The sequence below is a fragment of the Athene noctua genome, chromosome 2, assembly GCF_965140245.1.
Source record: "Athene noctua chromosome 2, bAthNoc1.hap1.1, whole genome shotgun sequence".
NCBI classification, from domain to species: Eukaryota; Metazoa; Chordata; class Aves; order Strigiformes; family Strigidae; genus Athene; species Athene noctua.
This window is the reverse complement of record NC_134038.1, coordinates 24,363,416-24,380,785: the sequence shown is the minus strand read 5'-3', so window position 1 is coordinate 24,380,785 and position 17,370 is coordinate 24,363,416. Positions and strand designations below refer to the sequence as shown.

The following is a 17,370-nucleotide window of genomic DNA, read 5'->3' as shown; positions in this document are numbered from 1 at the left end:
TTTGTGTTTTGCCAAGGACCAGAAAAATATCTATAAATCTGAGAAAGCCATTTTATTATTAGAGTATACACTGGGATAATTAGCTTTTGCAGAAAACAATTAAGTATTTGGTCTGGCAGAACAGATTTGAGAATGCTGACAAAAGCACTAGCAATTCTGTTTCAAATTAATTTATTTACAGCTAATGATTTTACCAGCTCTAAACATGACCTCATCTTCTACCACTGTTAATTTGTATTGCAGCAGAGCCTAGAGAGCTTAAGTGAAATTGGTGCCTCATCTGTGAATACTGTAGTAGGAGTTCTGTGGCCTGGAATTCCAGCTGCCTAAAAATAAAATTAATAAAAGTGGGACAAAAAAGCATTCTTCCCTCCTCCATCAATGGGGGACTGAGGCCTCTGAGATCTGTGTTAGGCATCCCAGAGCTCCTCTGAGGTGATGCTAGACCAAGAATAAGACCCTGAGCCAAGAGGTACTCTAGAAACTGCAGTAGAGATGCACTAAATTAGGGAGATGACCTGGGTAGCCTGGGAGTATTTAGCTCAGGACTGGCACTAGTTGTGTTTCAAAAGGGTCTTGTTTTACTCCATGGGCTTATATCTAGATGCAGGGGAAGGAAAAGCTTCCTTCCTGATAGCTGTACTACCCTTTAGGCATCTTCTGATTTTTTTTCATATTTGAAAATTGGTATTCCTCAGTGAAAAAAATTGCACTATTCTTTATGTGCACAGCTTATTTACTCCTACCCTTACCGTGGACTTTTAAGTTACTGTCTGGTAATTTTGATTTTATCCCACACTGGTTCTAAGTCTCATTTCTTTAGTAATTGCTAGTTGTTTCCTTATCTTCCCTGTTGCTTCTGGGCCCTAAAAGACTAAAGCACTTGTCCCCGTTAACATGATTCTCTCAAATGGGAGTTTGATTTGAGAAAAGCAGCGCTTCTTACGAAAGCTGGGAGAGAGGAATGTCTACTTGCTTTTTAATTTGCTATAAAGTATATTAATTTTCTGGACTTTGAATGTCAGTTTTTATTAGATATTTTTCTAAATTTCTGGTTTAAACTTCAAAAACATTAAACCTTTAAATTTCACTCTGAAAACTTATAGCACATCCAATTCATATGTTGTATATAATCAATATTTGTGTTTGAGATGATCTTTTGTATGTCTTTCTAGTTATCTTCTTTGCCGTGTCACTCAGTTTTTAATGCATTTCAGAATTCGACTTTTGGAGCAACAAGCTCTTTGAAAAGTTTAAACTTTGCATCTTTAAGTCTTTTTTATAATATGTTAAACTGCAACCAGTCCTAGCATTATGTACTGCACTCAACTGTAAGTCCTTGTGCATCACTTCTAAGACTTGTGCTCATCGAGGCAGCATCAATTATCAGTTGTAAGTGGTAAAAATTAATGCTTTCCTTCAAATGATGAAAAGAACAAATTTGCCAAATGGTTTTTTAGAGATTTTTTGTTGTTCCTGTTCTTTACTTTCACGCTAAGGATACTTGCAAGCAATTAAGGTGTAAGTAGAGCAGGCTGAAAGCCATATAAAGTTCCTATTGTTTTGGGGAGTTTTTATCCTTTAAAAATTACTAAATATTTGTATGCAATTGTTTTGTCTTTTCTCTTTCTTTTTTTTTAAGGTTTTCTGGGGTCAAGAGCATTTGAACTGTTTAGTTCTCCTCCAGGAGCTTCTGTGGCAGTACCTTACTAAAAAGGGCAGTGTAGAGATGTTGATATCCAAACATACACACCCCACTTGCTTTTCTACAGAAAAAAATCAGGCCTCAAAAACTGAGCATACTTCAGATGATCTGAGAACAGGTCTGTTCCAATATATACATGATGCAGGTAAGAAGAATATTATTGCACTCTTTTTTTAAAAAAAAAATTATAAAGTAAATACAGTAGTAACCTGTTAAAGATTAGTTGCCTTTTATAATGGATAACTACGTTTTTTGGAAAAGCGGTTGAAAAGACATCTGTTAGAATGAAAAAAAAAAAAAACTTTTTTGATTTCTTTCCATTAATCTGTAATCTTTTAAAAGTCAGGGAAATTGCTTTTTTATTTTCTCTCCTTTTGATCCTGAGAGGTTTAGTTTTAACTACTTTGGTCTCATAAACCAGCATGTTTCTTTCTAGAAATTATATAACGTATTATAGCTTTCTTTCATTTGACAGAAGCACAAAAACTGCCCAGTGCCTATGAAGTTGTATTTTACAATGAAACTGAGGATAGTCCAGGAATGATGTTGTGGAGATATCCAGAACCCAGAGTGCTTACTCTTGTAAGAATTAACCCTGTTCCTTTTAATACCACTGAAGACCCAGATATTAGCACTGCTGACCTTGGAGATGTTCTTCAGGTGCGTAATGAGAGTTTTCTACTTCAATTAATAAAAGAAAACACTGCTATAAAGTGAATGTTTTAAAACTTAGGTTTATTAAAAATGAGCACAAAACAAATGTCAGGAGCTCTACAAAATCAATAGGAGGCAAATTCCACAGCTTGAGCACATCTTTAATTTTAAAACTACTTGTGCGAACATTTTAACCACTTAACTGTAAAGTTTTTCCATGACATAATAAGCTATAGCCAAATTTATCAGTTCTGGTTTGCAAGCATGCAGTTTTTATTCTGCCTTCCTATGATTTCATCCATCAGTCTTTACTTAAAGACTTCATTTGGTTTGAAACCGAAATGTGAGGAGAGACCTGGTTTCAAATTGCCAAGATTCAGTGGAATCCTTGAACTCAAATCGCCAGACTGACCATCCTCTCCTGTGTCTCTGATGGCAGATGGCAGTGCTGCTTCTATTAAGAGCCACCAGGTAGACAAAAAGAGTCTATTTTCTCTCATTTTGCTTTGAGAGAGTTGAAATGGACAGTCCAGTTTGTGTGAGATCATGGAACTGCCCTTCAAAGGAGGGCTGAGTGCTGCATCTGTGTGACTTTATGCCGCTAAAATAGACTATACCTCACAATTACACTGATCCTTCACTCTGAGACTTACTGCTTTCTAAAATACACAATCAGGTAGTTACATTCTCTCCTGTCTAATGTAATTTATCTTTATAAATTCACTTACTCCTTGCATACCTGTTTTGATTTTCTCTCAGTTTTAATTTTGTTAATCTCAGTTTCCTTTTTGTATTACAAATTGGATCTGTCGTTATTTTTTTTAATTTCAATCTGCTTGTTAACCGGAATAGTGTTGTGAGTCAAGGGAAATAAATATCTCTCATTTCTTTCTATTTCTTCAGAAATGTTGAATTATATTTCATTATTGCTATAACGTTAAAAATTGCTTTTAAAATTGAGTTATGTCCCAATATGCTTTGAGTTATGGATAAGTAGGATAATCTTTCTCAGATAAATGGTATAATATTATTACCGTGCACATACTGTCAGTGAGATCATGTAAGTGTCTTGCCAATTTATTTGCCCTTTAGACAGTTAAATGTCAGCTCCTTTCAGTTATATGAAAATTAAAATTAAATGGAAAAAAATCAGCTCCACTTGGCATGAGGTTTGAATCAAAGATCAAAATTGTGTTATTGTATGCTGTCTTGATGACCCTATTAGGTTGCTATGAAAGGCAGCAATTTGCCTTCTTTCAGGATGGTATTTTTAGAGCACAGCACACCAAGTTTTGGTATAATTACATTAAGCTCCCATTATAGATAACAGACATCATGAGCATAATGTGTATGCTTGTGTAATAATGTGAGCCGGTACAGGGGGGGAATAGCAGTTATTCTTCAAGTGGGCATATGCAGATGGACTTCTGGTAGCACGCACGTTCTTCTGCTTTGGGCTTCCATGCAACAGTCTAGAGAAAAGAAGGTAGTTGCAGTGTTCTTTCATTTCCCCTGCGATTACCTCAGACAGTAAGATAAAAACCAGGAAGCACTCAGCTACCAACCTTCAGGTTCTGTCAACTTCTACTCATCTTCGTGTAGCTCTTCAGATTTGCATTTAATCATATGCATTGATCGTACAGAACTGTTTGCATCAGTCTCATTTTAAGTTTGTGGTCAAGCATCCCTGTATACCTTCCTTTCATGATGCTTTTTACTGTGGCATGCGCTCTTCTTAAGGTCTGTCAATTTTATGATTAATTAATTCATAGTAAGTCTTATATTACTGGCTTTCGATTACAAAAGAGATGGAAAATATCAGCCAAATTCGAGGACATCTATTCAAAAACTGTGCTCTTGGGCACATGGAGTACAGAAATGCCTACAAGAGGATCCATATTTTGGTAGTGCACCATTAATTATGGCAGTAACTGTTGCCTGGCTCAAGGTGGTGATTCATCACATTTTCCAGAAACAGCCATGCACCTACACAATGTAGATAAACAGCCACTTTAAACATGGACAGCATGCTTTCTTTTTATTAGTCTAACATAGATGTGTAGGTGGAGTAAGTAATACAGAGTTGTTTTTCACATACTTTAGGTAAACTGCATTTACGAAATACTCATCTCAATCTTTAGGTTCTGATTTAAGTTAATCGGGAGGCCTTTCATCAGCTTCACTTTTTTCTCTATATGGATGTATGTCTGTTTCTTAATATACTGTGTGTTTATTGCGTATGGGAAATTAACAAAATATAGAGAAAAAAGACAAAACATCACTTTTATTTTATTCACTTCTTCACATTAAACATTAGAGGAACATCTGCAAGCCAAAGACTTCCACTTTTTTGAAAAAAGGATCTAAATTTAAAGACAACAATGATATTAAAGTATATTAAATATATGTTTTAAAACCTTCCCCAGGATTGTGTATATGTTCAAATTCTAGAAGGATGCATAATGTCACCAGCTGTGTTACCAATGTCCATTAATCCTTTACTTCACATAAATCCAAGCAAAGGTGCACTTCTGCAGTTTGTCTTGAATTAAGTTTACCAGTTGCATGTTTTTTCTTTCACAGTAAGTTGCTGTGACATTTCATCTAGCTTTCTAGTTGTTAAACTTTTGGCATATCATTTTAATCATGGGTAGGTTTTAGAAGTCTCTTTCTTTTTATAGCTATTCTTCAAATTCATGGAAGTTGCAAAAGCTTCACCATAAAGAGAATTTTTCTAGATATTGAAGTTGCATGTCATCCGCTGCAGCCAAAGGATAAGCAAACAGCTTCAGATTATGAATCAATATGAACTATATTGTTTCTATAAAACCTCACCTTGCTGCTATTTCTGTCCCAAGAGCTTATTTTCTTGTGCTTTTACTTTACTTTTTACAATCTCAACATTGTTGCTTTTATTTGTAGAAGGAAAAGGAAGAACTGATGTTTCTGACAGCGTGTTGCATTTTCTTTACTGATTTGAAATAGAAGTTTGATTTATTTGTTTGAAGGAAACGAGAGAGAATCCTAGATGCACTTGCAAGAAACTGCATCATGATCGTATTTTTGGGGGGAGATTGAGGATATCTGAACTTGTTCTTCCTGTTTATCAGAGATTGCAGCCCCTTTCTATTTAATTTTTAATCCCTCATTATCCCATTTTCACATGCTACAAATGTTCTTTGGCTCTGTGTGATTTACTCTTATTTCAGAAAATTAGTGTTTGGTGAAGCATTCCTGGTACCTCTTCTTAATTTTTTAAGGACTTCCTAATCCTCAGGTACTAAAGCCACTGTCTGGCAGCAATTCTAGACCTTTTGACCTGGAGACCTTTTCTTATTTTACTCCCCTTACATCTACGTCACTGCCAAGATACACCTTCTCAAGACTCTTTTAAAGTTTATATAGTAGTATTTGGAAGTTTATACTAATGAAGAAATTATATACTCAGGTATTATTTTTGGAACACAAAATCAATTAAGTGAAGCAAAACCCAATTTACTACTGTGCTTGCAAGTGTTTTAGGTGCATCCTTTTATACCTAACTGGAGAAAAAAAAAAAAAAAAGTTAATATTGGGTTCTATATCAAGAAAGAAATATGCTATGGATGTAGAATATTCCTCCATTTTTTATACTGAACATCTCTCTAGTTCCTTGATCAAAACTGTTAACTCTTGATTGTTTCATCAGCTTCTGTTTCATTTCTACTAATGGTTGCCTGTTTTCCAAGTTGTGAGATTTTTTTGATTGGTGTTTAGAAAGCTCTGGATGCAGCTAAATATCTTAATAAAGGTCAATGTGAGATGAAGGAATACACACACAAGAACAGTAGTTTCATGTTCTAATAATAAGAAAAATTAAATAGGCTGTGTCTTGTCCAAGTAATGTGGTAAATACTGCTCTAAACCACCACTAATATACCCCTTGCATAAAGGGAATCTACAGAAAAGACCTTCAGGCAGCAACTCAAATGTTTGTGAAGGTGTACCCTTTTGATCTTGACTACTGCTAAGTTTATTTTTAAAATACATGCAGAATGATAAGTGTAGTCCACTGATAACTTCACTTAAGACAGCACACATTTCATAAGAGTGAAGTTAATCCCAGCGCTGACTCCATCTAATGCCATGTAAACCAGTGTGATCCATTACTGTCCAAATCAGCAAGGGCAAAGGGTAGAATGGTGTTGATGTGAGAATCATATTCACACCTCAGGAGCAGATGAAAATCCAAACTTTGACGAATTTCACTAAATTAATTCAAAAGATAATAAGCAAGATGAAGTAGCAGTGCCATTACTTTAAAATATTGAAGACTGATATTGGTACATCAGAGCTTTAAATCATTTAAGTAGATTGCTGGTAAGAGAAAGACTTGTGGTTGAAGATATGTGGATGAGCAACTTTAAAAGCCTGTTTTATCATGTACCTAAAGAAAATATGTACACAAAAACAGAGAGACAAAGCCTACTGTTCTTGCTCCAAAAGAGTTAATGTTACATTCAGGACACTCTCTTGTGCAGATAATTTATATAGTAAAAACTGTGCAGATATTTGTAGATTTGTCTCAGCGAGTATTCACGTGTGAAGACTTAAAGCATGCCTCAACTTCCCAGTTTAACAGCAAACTATATTCTACAAGGCAACCACCTCACTGGTATAGGGCAACAGGTCTTTTATTTGCTCTATCATGTTCCTGTTTTATGTCAGTTAAAGTTGGAGTCTGTTGGTGATGATTCTCGTTCTTGTGAATCTGTTCATAAAATGTCTTCCACTGAGGACTTGAAGCATGCTAACAGCCTTCAAGCAGAATATGTTTTATAAGGCATATGGAAATGTCTCCTGCAGGAATATCAGAGTTGTAAAAGATACATGAGCAATTCGGGAACAAGAGTGTGCTAGACAGTCTGAACTGCAGAAGAAGGGCTTGATAGTGTCTCTCCTCCACTCCCAAATGATGAAAACATTGGCTTGAGCTGCTTACAAGGACAGCTGAAAGAGAATTTGTGGCTATTTCCTCTGTCCTGATTGTTCTAGTTCAGTACTAGTAAGAAAGGAGTAAAAGCAATTTCTAATTCCAGATAATAGTTTATGATTATGCAGATAATGTCACTGTCCCAAGAATAATTGAAGATTATCTTCCACATCATGACAAGGGACTGTGTTTCAGAGCTGTCATGCAATGCTAAGTTCAACCATGCTTGTACAGTTCCTTGAATCTTCCAGGTTGAAGCAGTTGAGAAAGGGTAAGTGTTCTTCATTTCTGTGGCATCTTTACAATTTGAAGGAGGCAGTTGCAGGGAAAAAAATCTGTTACTGATTCAGTAGCAACTTTCAAATTGTACAGATTCAATATGGACTTAGCTACATTTAGGCATTTAAGCTCAAATAAAGTGCTGTTGGCTATCTGTGCTGTGGGGCTTATAACTGTACTTTCACTATGCATCTAGTTTCCAACAATCTTCCTGTGTCTTCCTGCAGTCTTGAGAATCTCAGATTTATGTTTGGTTTCGCTTCTCATTAGCCTATGTTGTTTTACTGTTCTGATTTAATCTGGGCCATATTTTTATCTTTACCAAGAACAAGGTTGAGAGGTTTGGGTTGGCAGGAGAGAGAGCAAAGATAGGGAGGGGCCCACCAAAATAGGAAATCAGTTTGTGTGCTATCAAGGAAGTATTCTGCTTTTCTGTGCAAGCAGGTGAACAGGACATGCAAATGATTTCTTGTACAGCTGGAGGCCTGTTTTAGCTAGTGAACTTCTTATAGAGATGCTCCATGTTTGCCATTGCATCATAGGGTTATCTTTCCAATAAGAGATATTGCTGGCACTGCTCCATATCTCAAAGAAAAAGCTATGTATTGTCACAAGAGCATTTACACAAGTGACCATGGATTTAAAAGGTGGAGAAAACCAGATTTGTCTAATCAAAGTGATCATATAATGTGTAATGGTCCAAATTTGGAGTTCTCTAATTTGTTTTATCTGCATCACCAACAGAGATTTAAAAATTCTTTCTCCTGGATTGTCATCCAGTGAGTGATACAAGCTGTTAAAGCTTACAAGACAAAAGGAAGATAAGATAATCTATGGCATTTGTTCATTTCTCCATATGAAGTTAAAATATCTACTGAACCTTGCCCTGGCAGATTTTTGTGTTTGACAATGTTTCCCTTGTGTACCTGCCAGGATTCGGATTGCATGCAAGTGTAGTCAGCATTATAACAGCTGATGAAAAGATGAATGTGTGCTGACGTCTCCTTTTTTGGCCTTTCTTCTTTATATAGTGTCCTAATAAACAGAGCACTTATTCCTGGTTTAGAAAAGTGGTGATTAAATTAACCAACTCTCAAGGTCTACTGGAGAAAATAATGGCAGTGAGTATAGTTCTGAGGTTGCAAGGGCTTAACTTAAATTGAATAAGAAAAGACTAGGTAAATAAAACCACTCTGGTAAAATTCACTCGGAGAATTTGCTGAGATGGTGAAATCTCTTTTAGGAGAACATAAAACATTTTCAACTTCAGAAGGTGAGGATTCAAAAAATTGTCTGTTGCATTGCCTTACATGCTTATGCCTTTTAAATAAAGCATTTGCAAACTCTGCAGTCTGGAATCTGATTTTTTCAACACTGTCAGCCAATAAACAGTCATTTTCTAACACCTTGTGGTTGTTTAAACAGTGGCTTAAGGAAGCATGAGCTTAAGAATGACTGACATTAGGACCTACTGTAAGTCATTATTCCAGGAAGGATTTGACATGACAGTCAACAGGCAAAGAATTATGATCAATGTCAAAGACATTCATTTTTCCTTTTAACAGAGAATACCTCATTTTTGGCTGGTTCTGCTTCCTTTTTACTTTTCATTCCCTGTTGGGGCTACAGTGTTCAGCTGGGCATTTGAGAATCTGGGAAAAGAGCTTTTTGGGAAACCACAAATTTTATTCATGTTTGATTTATTTCTTACATTCCCAAAGCAACAACTATTTTGGAAATCCGGATGATTTGTGTGTGACAGGTTAGTGATTTAAGTTCATAGTGTTATTAGATAATATGCTGTAAAGTTCAACCATATTTATCGATAAACCTGTTGGTTTGCGAATTTTTTAATCTACTGACATGCAATTTGTACTGTCTTCAAATAATCAGACTTTTTAGATGGATAGTGAAATAATTTGTCTAGCTGTTGTGAATTGCTCAGAAGGCAAATTTGGTGCTTTGTCTGGGACTCTGCTTTTTAAAACTTGCATTTCTTGTTAATTCTACCTTTTGATGTTATTCAAAATTACTGTACTAGTCATACTACTACTACTACTGTATACAGTATTTTTGTTATCTCTACTGTTTGAAGAATTGCAACAGGCTCAAAACGAAACAATACAGTATAATTATTGAGCATATCTGATCATAAACTATAACTGTAACAAATACCTTTTATTCTGATGTAGGAAACTGCTTTTCCATCAGTAGAAGCTGTGTTTACATCCACGCATGTGTACAAAAATGGATGCAGGTCATCATGTAAACAGCTGATCTGTGTAAGAGGGCTGTAGGCTTGCTTGTAGCCTCAGCCACTTAAACTTCAGATGATCTGGATGCAAGCAAGTTTTGTGATGCTGGGCAGTTTTGCACATGTTTTTCTGACTATTAATTATAACTATTGCCTTCATTTTCTTGCAAGGAAGGAAGTAGGGGCTAAAGGAGTTGCAGTGTTACACAGCAAGTCTTAAGCAGATGTTGAAACAGAGCCCATTCTTTTTAGGAATTCCAGCTTTAAACGTTACTTGTGCATTTCCTTGCCTGAAAGTAGGATTATCTCAGACTTTACTATTTTGTTACTGTATTTTGTGTGTATAATCTTAATTATTTTGCTGTGTGATCTTAGTGTTCACTGCATCGAGATGAGACTGTATCGTTTGGCCTACAGTTTCTGTGCAGTCTGCAGGGAGTTAAGCGTAACTCGTTGGGAATGTTAATGGAAGTTGTGCATAATTTGCCTGTGCATCACACTGAAATTTACCCTTTGGGGTTACTGAGCCAGTGAAAATTCTACCGGGTGCCAGAGGACTGACGAAACCATCAGATTATCTTAATGACAGATTTACACTCTCCTCGTGTTCTTTACTTTTCAGGTTTTGTAACTCTGATTTATGAAACTTTGCAAACCCAAGTCCTTCCTGCTGTACGCTGGTCTTGTGGCACTTGTAGGAGTCAGGCTTTACTGTGGTGAGAATGTGGTCAAAATAGCCTGTATACTGAAAATTACGCGGTAGTTTATGTATTAATAGACTTCTACCCTCAATCCCAGAGGTGACTACATTTCAACAGCATAGTGCTTATATTATTAATAAATAGAGAAGCTTAGAAAATGCCTTAAATAAAATGTGGAAGATTGTTCCTGTATCAGAAAAAGAGAATAAGGAGTATTGCAAGAAGTAGGTAAGTCCCTAATGTAAGATCTCCTACCTATATACTTTTGTTTTCTTTGTATGTGCAACAATAAAACCCCTAATAAATTACATTAAATGCTCGCTTTTGCAAGTGAGTGATCTTCACATAAACTCAGTCTCAAGATGAATGACAGTAGAAAAAAATGGCACTTAATAGTACATACATTTTTCTGTTTAAAAAGTCCTGCAGAAATCTTCTCAGTTATAGCATAGCACTATTCTGTGCTTTCTTAACAAAAGCTGTTAGTGTGTTTAGAATATTTTTTCCATAATGAAAAAAAACAGTATCTGTGACAGATTACATTACTATACACACCTGCATTTGCTCTGAACCTGCTAGCCTGATAAATTGATAAGATAAGTTAGTCACATGTTGTTTTAAAAAGGCAAAGAACATAGTTCCTAATAAAAGAATGCTACATATTTCTTCTAAAAGGTTAAAAAGCATTTCTCAGGGCTCTTAAATTACCATATTCTGATACCAAGGGAAAATAAAACCTGGGCTTAGAGTCTTGTTTGTACTTAGAGGGCTTTCCGGACAGGAAGGCAATCTTGATGCAATTCAGTAAGCCACAATACCAGTGGGGCATTACAGGTGAAAAATTTGCAGCTGTACCCCTCACCACAATGTATTACAACTGTACAGTGGAATATTTCCTGTACAGAAATAGGGCTTGGTTAACTTTGTTTCCCAAGAGTAGATCACATTAAAATGTTATAAAATCATGATTTCCTGCATTTGAATACTTGTGGTTTCTCAACTGGTTCCAATATTACAAAGGAGTTTTTTATAGCTTCTATTAGTTGAAGATGTATAGAAGTTTTTTTCCAAAGTCAGCTAAAAGGCAGTTATGTATTTTTAAAGAACAATTTCTCTTAGAAGGCAGGAGTTTTATTTCACATCTCTTTACTATACAGTCTATTTAATATTTATTGTATAAACTGCAGTACAGATGTAAATTTTAATAAAACAAAATAAATATGCTAATAGGACCATAAATAAATTTGTTAAATGGGGTTAAAAGAGCCAAGGTGTATGTAATTACTCAGAAAGCAAAATACTAGTTAATTTTGTTATTCAACCAAAGACCTCAGTACAGATATAGGAAAAAAATTAATTAAGTTGATACTGCATATTCAACTCTAAAGTGAATATTTATAATTTAAATATTCTAGCTTTAGGACAAAATTTGTTAAACTAAATTCAAAAAGAAGTGAAACAGATTATGTGAAGAAATTACATGGGATAGTTTTGTAAAACTTCCCCAGTTGTGGTGTCTGATTATTTCTGAGTGTTGAAAATTGAGAGTGCACCACAGTGGAATAACTTTTACTGTCCAAAATATACAGGTACCTAACACATCAAAATGGTGTCAAAGTACAAAAAACTGTAATAAAAATACAAAGGAGATTTTGCTGGGGAGACAGCAAATACTTTGTACAGCTAGAATGTTTTTAATCCTAGTACTACTGCTAATCCTAATACTACTAGGCTAAATTTTTACCTTGGTGTAAACCACCCCATCTTTTTTTTTATTTATTTTATTTGGATCTTCATCAAAAGGGAAAATTGGTGGTCTGTAGCTGTGCCAGGAGAGACTGTTTTCCACACTGATATGATGCGATCTTAGCCCTGAGGAAGGCTAAAAAAATGTTATCCAATGGGCAGTTCAGTTTGTAGCATGATTTCACAATGTCAGTCACTTAATGTAAACAGGAATGTGGATGTTGAAGTATCCTACAGCTGTCAAAAATCTTGTTCCACTGGTCAGATTGGATTGTGTGTGAACAGGCATATTACAGAGATTTTATTATATTTAATATTAATTTTCCTTTAAGCATATTTCCCACATAATATATTTGTCTACAAGGATTTTTTGCTATTTTTATATAAATAATACTTCAAATTCAAATTTTAAAATAATGTTCTTGGTAGTTACTGCCAATAGTTTTTCCCTAATAAAAATCTAAATAAAGCTTTTTATTTCCTACTACTGCAACTTCTGTTCACCTAATGGGAGAATTGTATTTTTAAGGCAGTTGGCCCTAAAACAGTAAAATATCCTAATAACAGAATAGCTTTATTACAGAGCAATCAGTTTATTCATGCTCAGGAAGCAGGAGTTAAAATCTCAGCATGGGTTGGCGTCTGACACAAAGTACTAGTTTGTATTGTATTCTGTCTCTCATTCACTTAGGTGGCCCTGCTTGGAGAAGATAAAACACACACACGCTTCCTGTCTTCTGTGTGCATGTTCTTGTACAGTAGTTGTTTCTGGAACAAGAATAACTTCATTTCCAAGAGGAAGCGCCCACCATCTGAGGGACTGAAATTGAAGTAATGAACTACATTCTGTAGAAGCCTATTTTCTAGCAAAAACATGAATCAAAAAGAAACATTGCTAAAAGCAACGTTAAAGCATGTTCTGTAACCCAGCTGTTAATATCTTTCTTTCTCAGCTAGACAAGATGCATTTTGCAGTCTGAGAGCTGCATGTGGATAGTTAAGGGTCCATTTTTTATATTGAGTTTAAAAATTATATGTTCCAGTATTTAAGTAATAAACCAGTAATATTTTATATATGCTTCATTCAGCACCCTCAAAGTAGTCAGATAGCTGTGGCTTTTTCCCAGAGACAAAAAAGGTGTTTGTGAAAAAGATGGGATTAGCTAAGAAATTGAGATATTTTAATTACTGCTGTCCTAAATGGCAATGATGTCTGTGTCTGAGGCCTGTTGGCCTTATAACAGTATGTGTAGTGAATAATAGGTATGATCATTTATGGTAATGGACAGTTTGTGGAAATGCACTGGTGTTGGCCCTCTGGTCAGCTTTAGAAGCATACTTTGTGATAAATTGTATGCACCCAGGCTTTTCAAGTCCAAATTAGCTAAGTAGTCTAAAGCTCGGAGGATAGCATCAGGTCACAAGAAAATCTAGAAGCATGTTGTGATTATGAAAGCCTTTACAAAGCACATATGGATCAACAATCATTTCTCTCCCATTGTGTCTTACAATTACACAGAACCTTAAGGGGGAATAAGGAGTATCCATGTGTTCAATAAGGTATACAACACATGGATGAAAATATTAATATGTAACATAGTGTTAAGAGATTCTGTAGCATTTCTTGACCCCTAGTTTCCAAATAAGAATTAAATGATTCTGGTACAGATAATGTGTGGCACAATATATGTTGAATAAGAAAGAACATGATCTATTGCATTGTAGTGCATTAGCGGGAATACTTCATGTTGGTTATCAATACTGTCTTGCTGATAGGTTAACAAGCGTGCAGGAAATGACTTGAAGGAGGCAGGTTTTAAGACTTTTTTGAGTTTCTTTTTGTTTGGGGTTTGGGGTTTTTTTGTGAAATGCATATCGTAAAGGTTTCAGCTCTGCTCTGATCTAGGCAGGTTCTATTTGTAGAGGGCTGATGTATGTTCACAGAGGTGATTCTTCTCATAATGTCTATCTTAGTGTAATATATATGAAGATTTTTTTCTTAAAACAGAGCAAAACAAGGGATTCACAGAGCACAGAAAACCACACTCTCTTAATTCAAAAGATTTCTGCTGCAAGGCAACTATTTCATTTGAGCTCTTTCTTTTGTGTCCTGTACTCAGAAAAGGCAGGGCTGGAACTGTCATTCGAAGGCAACTGCTTTCCTTGCTATCCGAATTTGCTAATACACTGTTTTCATTCTTCATCAGAACAGTGCCACACAATTTTCAGATCTCCCATGTCTGTATTCCACAGCAGTGAAGAGAAAAAGGAATAACCTTCAAATTTTCTGCTTTGTTTTAAATGTGTTTATCTTGTTAACTGTTTATTGTTTTAAGTACTTAGAGTTTAGGCTGTTTTCGTGTGACTTTTCACTTCTACTTCTGATCTCTGTTAATGCTGCTGAAAAAAAGCATTTGACTGCTGTTTTGCTCTCTATTGCCATGATCGTCCTTCTAAATAAGTGTTTGTGCCATAGTATGTGGTTTTCTTGCAAAATGGAACTTGGTGATTCTTGGTTAAATCTTGGTTAACTGACCCTACGGTTAAATAACAGGTTTTTGCACATGTAAGCGGCAGGAGATGCACAGTAATGGTTCTGTTTGCGTTTCACAGGTGAATAAAATCATTGTAATTAAAACTTTCTTTGAGGGTAGGAAAGAAGACAAAAAGCTATGGAGAAGTGTCTGTTGAAGAAACATGCTTGTTTAGCAAAGAAGTTTGTGGTTAGATATGCTTTGTTAGTGTTTAGTTTTATAGAGGCAGCACCAGCGGTCACATTTTCTAAGAGGTAACAATTATCTGAATTGCAGCTTAGGTTTTATTCAAATATGTTAAGGTAAAAGTACCATATTTAATTCTACATATGGGGAAATTTTTGTTGCAGCTAATTCACTTATTCCCACTGCCTATGACTCAGTTCTGGCATTATAGCCCATATCCAGGCTTTCACAACTGTTATTTTTGGCAGCTAATATTGCCCAGAGCTACCATCTTTCCTTAAACTTATCCAGATCAGGCATTAGTAATAAACCCCCTAGAACAAATAAAGCTAGATATGTAGGAATCAAAGATTCTAAGTCAACTAAGTCTTTTGCAAGCATCAAACTGGAAAGTTTACAGTTTGGACAGTCCCAAAGCATGAGCTGCATTTTGTATAGGCAATCACATAGTGTGTCTTTGAGTTTTTACTTCTAATGTGCAGCTGATGCCTTGAAAGATACTGTCTCTTGCTCTGGTAGATTTCTTGACATGTTGCAACACGGTTAGGAAAAAATGCATGAGCAAAAAGAGGAATAATCATTTCAACATGCTTACCAGCCTGTTTTAATTGTTAGGTGATAGGTTATTTCTGACTACTCATATGCGTAGTTCTGGCTGAGTCCAGTGGTCATTCCTATGCTTTTTCAAATTCTTCATATTTCACTTAAAAGGTTGATATGAAATTACTGAAAGGCAAATACACTATGTTAGGTTATACCAGAGCCTGAAGAGGAGTTACTCCTTCTTTATGGTATAATAATTACTTTGATCATTTTACTTTGCTATCTTTTTGTCAAGTTTCAGTATTTCTACCACCTACTGAGTGGATAGAGATATTGAAGTAGCTGATTTTTTTTTTTCCCCAAACAATATATATGAAATCTGTTTTAGTTTGTTTTGGGTTTTTTTCCAAGTTTCACTCTGGCTTTATTTTCAATCTTTATTTTCTGTCTTTCTATATTATTTGCCTCTAGCTTTACTGATAGTTTTACATTTTTCATATAGTAGTGCCACTCATGAAAATCCTTTACTGTGCTCTCTAACTTGTTCTTCCAGCTCATTAATCTTAGTGGGAATAGAATTCATCACCTTGCTCAGACTCTTTTAAAATGCCCCCTACTTGCTGTTCTGATCCAGTTTTGTGAGATTATAATTAGGGACACTTGCATATTAAAAGACTTCAGTTGCACATATGTTAACAACATTGAAGAGAAAAGGTAACTTAGGTGTTGATAGGCAGTAAGAAGTACAAGACCAAACCAAGTATTCCAATATATTGAATCAGATTCCTAAAAAATCTCAAGGTACTTTAAGGACTGGAATTTTTAAATATTCAGAAATAAATACTGCTGTATGTAGAAATACCTGTGCAACCATGAAAGGCTGCAACCTTTTGTCAGAAATTATACATATCCTTTTGTAATGATAGAATTCCAAGACTTTATGCTATAGGAAATATGCCAAGTATTGCAATATTTTAAATAAAATGTTTTATCACTGATGGAGCCTGTGGAGTTTTAGAAAGTATGTGAGTGTGAATGACTCCACACTGTAGTATGAAAGATAGTGAGTCATGGAAGTTGCTGTTTATGTGTTCATAGTTAACATAGGAGAATTCCTTTAATATATCCATAATTGAAGGACAGTAACATTGTTGTGATGCTGCAATTTTGAGTGTTTGACCACAGGCATTAAATGTTAAAATAATTCAACACTGAGAAGTTTTGAAGAAATCTAAAACTCTATGACACTAAGAGCAAAAAGAACAAATATAGTGTGACTTTGAAATATGGCTACAAACACAATAATGCAATAATTCATATTGCTGTTGTTGTGCACAGCACCACTGTAGAGTTAGCAACACAGAACCAAGAAAGATGATTTCTGGGTCATCGGGCCCAGCCTCCTCTCGTCAAGGCAATGCTTGTTGCTGTCTCCATCTTACTAACAAATGAAGCTTTTAGAAGCAGCTGTCCTGAGCATCAAGGCTGTCCTGGAACCCCCCTGTCTTTTTCTGTTTGGGTTTCTAGCCTCACACTTTATTCATAAAGCAACCCATTTTTGACCCATAGTTTCTGTAGACCCTTCCCTCTATTAACTGTTTCTCTCCTGAGGTGTCTGGGTAAAGCAATAGCATTCCTTTTGTTTTCCTTCATTTGGTCCTCTACTCTGCAAAGATCCCAGTGTGAGTTAATAGTTTTAACATGAATTGGAAATGTGTGCCATATTCCAGATGAGGTCCCACCAGGGAATTATACAAGTCAGTTAATATTTGTACCTCGCATTTGGAAATATCTCA

At 35.5% G+C, this 17,370-nt stretch overlaps 1 protein-coding gene across 2 annotated transcripts in view; it reads left to right on the top strand.

Moving 5' to 3' along the window:
* VPS13B (vacuolar protein sorting 13 homolog B) overlaps positions 1-17,370 on the top strand; it is a 482,028-nt gene that overhangs the window by 395,998 nt on the left and 68,660 nt on the right. For both annotated transcript variants that reach the window (XM_074898647.1, XM_074898646.1), the window contains exons 38-39: positions 1,643-1,850; positions 2,181-2,365. In XM_074898647.1, coding sequence (XP_074754748.1) covers positions 1,643-1,850; positions 2,181-2,365 — 393 coding nt within the window. The remainder of the gene's footprint in view (positions 1-1,642; positions 1,851-2,180; positions 2,366-17,370) is intronic.